The sequence below is a fragment of the Buceros rhinoceros genome, unplaced genomic scaffold (assembly GCF_000710305.1).
Source record: "Buceros rhinoceros silvestris isolate BGI_N320 unplaced genomic scaffold, ASM71030v1 scaffold2663, whole genome shotgun sequence".
NCBI lineage: Eukaryota > Metazoa > Chordata > Aves > Bucerotiformes > Bucerotidae > Buceros > Buceros rhinoceros.
The window spans coordinates 25,780-35,727 of NW_010405185.1; the positions used below are offsets into that span (position 1 = coordinate 25,780).

General features: G+C 40.6%; 1 protein-coding gene across 1 annotated transcript in view; it reads left to right on the top strand.

Moving 5' to 3' along the window:
* FSHR (follicle stimulating hormone receptor) overlaps positions 1–9,948 on the top strand; it is a 50,334-nt gene that overhangs the window by 21,772 nt on the left and 18,614 nt on the right. The window contains exons 2-4 of the mRNA XM_010133616.1: positions 1,484–1,558; positions 1,963–2,037; positions 9,885–9,930. Of these exons, the coding sequence (XP_010131918.1) occupies positions 1,484–1,558; positions 1,963–2,037; positions 9,885–9,930 (196 nt within the window). The remainder of the gene's footprint in view (positions 1–1,483; positions 1,559–1,962; positions 2,038–9,884; positions 9,931–9,948) is intronic.

Consider the following 9,948-nt stretch of genomic DNA (forward strand, 5'->3'; position numbering starts at 1 on the left):
TGAACAAACCCAGTTCTCATCACATCCTACCGAGCATCTGTTGTCGGTCCTCATGTACTCTTGTTTTCTTGTTCTTCAGTCAGTAGAGATCTCCCAGAGCAGAGGAGAGCTGCGTTTCTTCTGCAAAAACTTTGAGGAAACAGGAGGGACAGCTTCTTATTAAAATAAAACATACCAAAACACTGAGGCTTTTTTTAAAGCAGGAAAGGCCAGATGAGCAACTTACCTTCTTTTGTAAAGCTTTTGTTTGCCGTAAATGGGCAGGTAATTTGTCAAAGGTGGTTCATTTGTTAGTCAGAAGGAAGTGTAATACTTTTATATTACTTGTAATAATTTTTGTGATTCTTTACCTATCGTTTCGACCTGTTGGTTTACATCAGGCCTGTTTGAATCTATTCGCAACCAATATAATTTCAAAAGATATCCACGAACAAGTGCCGGCCAATTTGTAAACTCTTTATCCCAGGTGTCATTCCAAAGACATGCACGGTTACCTTGCCATTAAAATCCAATAGACCATCACACTATCACCGAGTTATATCTGTATTACAAATTTTACTTCCTACCACTGACTTCAGTCTGGAAATAGCATTTTTGCACCATTTCCAAAAATGGAAGTGAGGAATCTTTCGGCACAGCTGTCTGTATCACAACTTTCCTGGTCACTGTCAGCATAAGAGATGCAATCAGGACAGGTTGCACTACAGTAACTACCCCTTGATTGACCAGGAAAACTCCTGAGCATTAAATTACTCCAGAGCCTGAGCCATCTCTTTGACACCCCACAGATTAAGGGAAAAAAAAAATAGGTACCCTGGACCAGCAAGAGATGCATTCTGGTGTGTTGATAACAGAAAACTGTCCATTTTTATTCTGCAGTTCTGTGGCTCGAAGTGGACGTTGGTTGTATGCAGAAGATATCAAACAGGGTTTTCTCCAAGGTATAGAAGACTTCTTTATGTCTGTGGTCTCCCAGCTCCTGCTAATAAGTATATGTCTGCTGGAGGCTTAATTTTAATCTCTGTAATCTACCTCAGGTCAATTCAGCATCATGTCCTACTGCTGAATTTGTGTCGTATTTCTTGGGAACTTTTCAGCTGTCTTCTCTATTGCAGTCTCGTGTCACTCCCTTTCTTCACTGAGTTAAAAGCTGTCATTAAACCTGTCAGTAATTAGTGATGTCAGAGATCCCATAGCCAATGACGGATGGGTCCTGCCTTCTAATACACGGAGAACGGTGACAGCAGGAGGTACAGGACTACTGTTACAAACTTCAGCCTCAGAAGGTGTCTATTCCTGACTATCATTGTTTGGCTTGGTGGTAGCTCATCAGTGGTTTCGGAGTCTGTTTTCTTATCTGATATACATCTTAATTTTAAAACTCATCAGTAATCTGGGACGAAGTTCCTTGTAAATTTTTCACTTGTCCATTCTCTGCTTCACCATGGCTTGAAAATATCTTGACTTTTAAATTATTTTTCAGAGAGATCTCACAGAATGATGCCTTGGAGGTCATAGAAGCAAATGTGTTTTCCAATCTTCCCAAACTACATGAAATGTAAGTAATAAACAATTTAAATTCAAAGGAGACAATTCTAAAGATCCATTATAGGCAAGTACCAGAGACTTTGCAGTTTGGTTCAGGTAACCTCTGAAGAATTCGTCACAATAAAGGAACATTTGAAATCTCCCCTAGCTTTTTTCTTCTTCTTATCTAACTGTTTCTTTCTTTCCCTGACCATTCTGAAACTTATCCTCAAACCACAGATGACTTTGAAAGGTGGGGGAGGTCTGTCAGTCTCTGGTAGGCTGCTCTTTGAAACCATGGAGATCTTCTGCTGTCAAAAAGAAAATCTCAGCATGTAGTACCACTACATCATGGAGCAACCACAGGTATTTTAAGACCAATATATTGTCAAATTTGATGTTCATTTTCTTTAATATCTCGTTTTCTCTTTACAGAAGAATTGAGAAGGCCAACAATCTTGTGTACATTGATCAAGATGCCTTCCAACACCTCCCAAGCCTCAGATATTTGTAAGATCTTTTGCTCTTTGCAAGTACTATAGTCACTCTGAAGGATACGGATGTGTTTCTGTCCAACCTGTGCTGAGCACTTTTGGTAATAGCAGAACAATGCTCTCTCTCCCCCTGCTAGCTGCACATTTTCATCCTCAGGCCTAGATACAGTCCTCAGAAAAGCTGAAGATAATACCCTCCATGGAGTATTCACACGCATAAGAACCTTGAGCATTTCTAAGCAACGAGTTGAAACTGAATGATGAGAAAGGGCACTGGACCTTTTTTTCTGTCTATAAAAAAACCCCTTTAGATCGAAATTCTTCCCAAGAGCTTTCAACTCTCTTCTGTCTTTGCTATGGTTCTGTCTTCTATTATTCTTCGTACACATGGTATTAAGCACTGAAACTACATTTTCTTTAGCAATGGCAGTGCTATAGCAATGGTTCCTATTTATGTGAAATTATGGTTTATGTGACATTATTAAAACCTTAGAATACAAATGTATTAGTATAGGGTATAACTTCATTTCATTAGCCAGACTCATCTAAAATGCCTCTTGTACAACTGTAGTTGTCACATCCACTCCCATGTGGTTGCCGTCACAACTCAGTAATGATTGAGTCCATCCTTAAAATAAACTTTTACCCAAAAAGGTTTTTTTTCCACAGGTTTTAGCTTGTGATCATAACATGACTAGTAACCTCTCGTCTGTATAAAACCCCAACAAAGTCAGGTCAAGTCCATTTAACAGTAGTTGGTTTTGATGGCCTTAGCCTAAATAAGCTCTTACGGTGTTCTTTGCTAAACAATGGCACATACCCCCAGCAGGGTATTAGCTTGGCTTTTGTATGTCCATCCACCGGAGCACGTATACCTACCCTTGTTTTCCTTACTTACACAAGTAAGTGTGTAAATGAAATTTCTTTACTTATCCAAGAAACCTGACCATGATTTCTGCATTTGAGAAGGTAAGTGCTTAATTGTCTGGTTAGATATTTCTGAAAGATGGGATGAAATCAGGTCCGTGGTCTAATAAGCATAGCTCCCACTAAACTAATGAACGTCTAATGTCCCTGAAAATCACTAGTATCTGACAGGTTCTGAGTTCAATAATGCCAGGAGGCATTGGTTTGAATTTGAACTGTAAGATTTGAGATTTAAGGTTTGGACTCTAAGAAAGAAGGTGCATTAAGCATTACATAAACCATTATAGTTTAAACCCTCATTGAACTGGAATGTGTGGTTAGAATTACAGTAGGATTGTCATTCTCCCCAGTATTTTTACCAATATCTGCTCTATGAAATTCACCAGGCACCTTGGTAAAGTTTAACTTTTTTTTGTCCGTAACTGAAACACAGATTTTTCTCTTGACGGTAGGGAAATAAAGCTTTAAATGTGCATTGTCATGAGGAGAAATCATACACCTCATTCCTTTATTTCAAGCCCAAGTCATTCAGCGGTGACTGATGTCTTTGAGCAATTCTGAATACCTACGAACAAAACCACAGCACTTGTTTACCCCATGTAAAATCCCAGAACAAGCTGCTCTGAGCGGTACAGTTGTCAGGTGTACAGATGTTTAGAAAGAATGGAAGCACATTTATCTCACACAAAACTCAAGAACAGGAAGAAATGCTAACACAGTAGTGAACACACTAATTTCAGGGTGGTTTTTTTTTAAAGTGGAACAGACAAACTCTAGATCACGAGGAAAAGGTAAATCACAACTTTAATAGTCTGAAGTAGTGGAAGTTTTTCTCTTGCCTAGCAGATGCTTGGATGCTCCCTCTTTTGAACATTTTTTAATGTTTCCATACATGTTGGTTCAAACATTCAAACATGCTATGTGCATAAAAATTCAGCTTCAGCAGCTCTACTATGCCCTATAGAAGCAACAGATTCAAAATAGAGAGTATTGCTTGTCTAACTAACCAATCCCCACTCCCCTTTAGCTAGTTCTACTCACTGGCTGAAATCAGAGGAAAAAGTAATTTTGGTACTTTTTAAGATAAGGACTGGAAGAGACACCTCAGACTCTGTCTGGCTCCACTCCATGTATCCCATTAATTACGTGCTTTATTGACATTTTTTTATGCATTCCACTCTTCCCTGCTCTTTTTTTTTTTTTTTTTCATCCCCCAGGGGAGGCTTTTCCAGAAACTCAATGATTAGGTGACTAGAAAATTTCTTCTAATTTTATTCATGGTACTTCATTCACATTTATTCTTGTGCCAAAGCTTTTCTCTAATTTAAATGGATAAAATCCATCTTTGATGTTTACTCCACTAACGGATTTATGCTGCACCCCCTCTGTGCCTTCATTTTAGAAAGCAAAAAACCTTCTTGCATAAAAATAGTACAAAAGCTACAGGCTTCATGGCTCCAAGCGTCTGAACAGATGAACGTGTCTTTCGTGCTAATGACAAGGTTTGAGGTAGCTGTGCTGGAGATATAAATCAGTACAATACCTTTGGCTTCAGTGGAGCTGCATCAGTTCACACCACCGGGAGCAGGAGCCGGAGCACTCGGCTAGCAGTGAACCTCCATCGTAGCAGCAAGGCGGGTGCGATGCCCACGCCCAGGTCACTCTCTATGCACAGTCGTACCTTCACGCTCTCTTTTGGCACATTTCTGCGGGAAAGGCTGCCATTGCCTCCATCCCCTTGTTGCACTCTCTGGTGCTTGCCCTTCTAGAAACCCCTCCTTGAAAAGGCAGAAAGTTTTACTCTCTGAAAGAAGCGGACTGTGAAGTTAATGAGAAAGCAGAAACCTTGATGGAAGGATGCAAAAACGGAAGCTGGTAGCAGTAACTCAGTCTTAGTATTCGTCTTTGTGTGACATATAAGGAAGGATCAATTAATGAAAATATAGACGAGATGTTGAGGGGAGTTAATGGTTTGACGGTTTTCGAGTTCAGTTTTGGGGATTTTTATTGTGGGATTTTATTTTGGTTTGGTGGGGGTTTTTACACAATACAGAAGCAAAAGTTTGTAAAGATATAGGACTAGAGTTTAAAATAATTCAGAAAAGGGTTAAGCATCTGTGTGGATAGAAATGCTATCGACAGCTATCTGACAAATCATAAAAATTTTAAGGCCGTGAATGGGAACTATCAAAGCTTTGTACATCACAGACTAATTCTCCCATTAACTGCTGGAAGTTAGGAATAGCAAATGATTTCATCAATATCTTGTCACAAAATGGAGTAGAAAATTCTGTGCAACCACGTGCATGGTTGCGTGTGAGCAGAAAAGCAAACGTGACGCTGAGCCCACTGGCATGTGCAGTGTTTCACAGGTGGTGTATTTTCTCCCCTGCTGGAGTCCATGCCAGCTTCCCAAAGAGTCCACGCTAAGACAACAGAGATGGCGATGGAGGCCTGTACTCGGAGAGGTCCTTGGCCCAACCTTCTGCTGCAGACCCTGCTGTAGACCTCTGTAGCCCTTCCTGACCCACCCACCAGTCCGAACAGCTGGCATAGGCACCCCTGCGCCTCAGCATAAAGAGATATAGCAAGACCCAGCAGCGACCAGCGTGGCGAAGCAGAGGAGCTCGGATACCTGCCCATTTCTGGGCTCGCTGTGGTTCTACTGAGGTTTCCAGATGTTGCGGCAGTCTGGCAGGGAATGAGACATGTGGTCTGATTCGGCACGACACTTCTGTGGCTGTAACAGAACTGTTAAAGCACAATTCCGAAAATCTTGCAGAAAAAGAGATTCTACTGGCAGATTCCATTTAAAAAAAAAAAAGAAAATTAATCAGCGCTAATGCCTGAGACTGAGCTTAGGCACCATAGCCCATCAGTTTAATGACCTTTGCAACACGTTGCTTGCAAGGCTTGCTCTGAACTTCTTCAAAAATAGTTGTATAGCTGCTAGGTCTTATTTGTGGGCAGGCAGGCTCTGGCTAGGATTGTCAGTCCTCTCATCAGCTTCCCGGGCTCATTACAGCCACTAGCTGTTGTACATTAATATGCTTTTACCTCTGTCAGCTTGGGTGCAAATACATTTCTCCCTCATGCCACTTCCTTGGTTTCCTGCATCATCATTATTGGTAAGGAAAAAACAGTAAAGAAAGAAAAATGTTGAAAAAATCCAATGCTGAAATACTCTAAATATGCTAGAAAAACACAGCTTTAACTTACTCACCGGTCTTTTAGAAGTAGCAAAAAGCATTGTTAATTGGTCTTCTTGGACACATGCTAAAGAGACAGACTGTTTCCAGGTGATAACTTACTGACCTTTTCATGGCTACAAGAATATTTATCTGGCTGTTATTAGGGAGAGGTGTGTCTTTCCTGCTTTAAAAATGTAGCAATGGCTTTTCAAACCTATTTTCTTTCCAAAATTAGTTCTCGCACGTAATCTGTGTCCTTTGGTTCTTTTTTACAGGGGACATATTGATGTCCACTGTATTAAGCAATCCCATCTTAAAATAGAAAGATTTAAACATAATGCTCCTTTCAGATCAATTTTGAGGGCATACAGCTAGATTGTTGGAGGGGAAGGAAAATGTAGATCACAAAAACATGTGTTTTATCTGCAAAATAGTTCGCATTGTGGAAAGCACCAAAGTCTTGCAGCAGTTTGTACCTGTAGGGCTTTTCTCGTGCAGGAGTTGACACGTGTACCCGGCATGCTTCCTGAAGCCAAATCCTTATTTGCTGCAGATGCAGCAGAGTCCATGGAATCTCTAACCGTTTGTGTGGGGTTGGCTCTTCAATAAAAAGAAGGGATGCTCACTCCTCCTTTCTGCATGGAAGCCTCACAGTTAAAGACCATCGCCCAGCAGTGGGTGTTGTGGATTATAGGCTCAACTTTGCCCGCAAGGATGTGGCACATGAATCAGAGGAATCTCCTGCTGGAGTCACGCTCACGTGTAGTATAAAGTAACCAGCATGATTAAGGGACACAAAAACGATGCTTCTTGAGTGGTGCTGTATTTATCTCCGCCTACCTTGAATTTGCAATTTACCAAATACCCACGATAAATTGATTAGGTAAACTGTGTTCCCAGTTTTGTCAGAGTAGCTCCTACTAAATTGGTACAAAAGAGAGCAGACGCGTTGCTATATCTGGAGATAAGCAGCCAGAACATTCCAGGAATTAGTTTCTGAAGATTTTTTCTCTGCTGATCATGCTGCTGTTTTCTTAAGTAAAGCTTTTTCAGAAAGACAACTAATGTCTTGGAAAGCAGCCATTGGCCAGCTGAAATACAGATTCTTACCAAGCTGTTTATGCAGGGCAAGGGGGGACTCGGTTATTAGATAGATTAAAAAGAACACTTGTTTAAAGTGAGGCTACTATGGATGTTTATGTTATATGGTAAATATATTGACAAAACTGTCCTGCCGGAAAGATATTCAGAAAATTAGATTATCTACATTCTAATGAGATTATCCGCTTAAAAGGCCTCCGGAGATTTGCTGGTTGAATAAATAGAGGGGGAAAATCTAGGCTGCAGTCTAGCTAAATATTTTTTTATTTCTTTTTCTAAAATTAATTAAAAGAACATCCTCTCCCACTCCCAATCACTGTTCTGTGCCTCTGCGCAATCAGTGCTTTGCGCCACCTGTAGATTTACTTCAATATATAGATTTGTCAAGGATGCTTTCCTCTTCATCTCGTGCCGTTCAGTTGACACCGGTACGTATTGAGACCTGGACACTCTGGGATCACTGGAAACATCAGGCCTATGACATCACCCAAGGCTTTGATTGTGTTTTTCCGCACCCATATGGTGGAAGCCCTGCTAACCAGCGTGGCATTTCGGTACGTTAGAAGTAAATCACCCTTGGGAGCACTGTTTGAGTAGCGTATGTTAGAACACCATCATCTTTCATTGCTGCAACAGGAGGATTGAAATTTTCTGGGGAATGTACTGTAGAAAGGAAAGCTTCTCATGTCTTCTCCTCTGTCACACAGTAGCGACACTACTTGGCAGCAGTTTTCTTCTTCATTTGCCTACTAAAGCAAATGCATGTCATAATTCATATTTAACAAGTGGCTTGTAAAATGAATTGCATGAATTTTTAGCATATGTCTCATTTAAAATTAAAGGCATATTTCAACTAAAAATCTGTACATCTTCAGTAATTTAGAGAATATACTTTAAAATATTGTAAAGGGGGAGTTACAGGTTTTTCTTCCAATTTCTTCACTTCTCATTTTTTCATTTAACTCCTTTTACAAAGTAGAAGTGCAGAAGTATTTTAAATAATAAGGGCCTTGTGAAATCCATCTGCTTCATTAATCATACTTTCTATTTAACTATATATAATAGTTTTTCGAACACATTTTTTTAGAGCTTTCTTGGTCACGTGACAGCTGTTATTTTTAAGCTAACACAATGTCAGACCACTGACTCCTGAGATGAAACTGTCATGACATTTCAGCAACTTTCCCAAATTGGCTTCTTGAATACTATACTACTTTAATTTTTTTCCTGCTTTGCTTTTTATTGTAAGATGAGACAGATAACAAGTTGGCTTTTCAACATCTGAGGATATCCAGAAAGCGCTTCAGGGAGCTCAGAGCAGCACTCGTGCAAGTGAATGACTGTTTTACGGACCTCTGTGTCACCCTGAGTGCCCAAATGTAGGATTTGGTTGTCACATGGAGATGTTCAGTTTCAGTACAGATTATGAAACCTGAAAAGTTGCAACTTTCCTGAAATAATCCACTTTCATAATAGACAAATGAGTGATGTTGCTTTGTTGCAGTCTCAACCAGCGCTTTTCATCACTATTCAACTATTCAGGAATGAATCTCGAAAAAAAACCCAAAAAACAAAACACACCCAGTAATGAAAGAATATTGTTCTGTTTAAGTGCCGGGATAAAAATTTCCTTCCATGTATTAGTTATATGCCTCTTAAGGAACCAGTATTCTCAGTGAAAGGTTGCATCGCTACGATCTAATGTATTAAAAATACAAAGATGTAACTAAACTTCCAAGAACCTAAATTTTCTCCTTGTTTGTTTGGTAGAGTCAACATGAGACATTTTGATGACTGGGAAGAACTCCCAGTCAGTTGGAGCCCAGGTCAGCCCAGGTCCTCCTCCCTCCTGAGCTCAGACCTCCTTCCAGCCATCAGCAGCCACCAGCCACCTCCTGCTGCACGGCAGCATCCGGTTTCTCCTGTCCTTGCGGCTGCGCTGGAGAGCAAAACTTGTTTAAATCAGATGTGGTAGAACTATGTGGCTACCTTGCTGGCTGTGGGCACAGGGTTGTCCTTCAAAGTCAGTGTTTCTGGGTGGTGTTTCAATGACAGGAACCGCAACACCAAGGCCGGTGATGCTTGGCGTGGTGGGAGGGTGGAGGAAGTTAAGTAGGAGGCTCAGGCCCGTTTCCAGTCACACAAACTTCTGATGCATTCCCATGGGTTCAGTTCCTCGCGATTGGACATGTTGGAGAATAAAGTGTCCTGAGTCTCTCTTACTTTCATGAAATACTGTTACTTCCATTGGAAATAATATACCCTCTATTGACTAGAAGGTTCAGCGAGTTGATACTTTTGTCTTGAACTAGCATGAAAACAATTATGCTGTGGTGGTGCAGTTGATCCCTTAGCATACGGCTGGGAAATTAATAACAACAGTCTCCTGAGATTATCAGGAGGGACCAAGTAATTATCCAAGGTAGAGTTTCTCTCTTCAGTGGGGCAGAATTCAGCTCTGGCTGTGGAGAAAAAACTTTCTACATTACAACATCCAGTTTTCCACGAGCAAACCCCCTGTTTGTGGCTAAACTCTCTGCCTTTTGTGAATGCCATTTTAAGTTCAATGTTCTTTTTTCTTTGTTAATTTTTGCTTCATTCCTGGGGCAAAGTGAATAATCTTCCCCTGTTCTCTCCACCTTAGGTTAATATCAAACACAGGCCTTCAGTCTTTACCCGCTGTCCATAAGGTGCACTCTTTACAACAA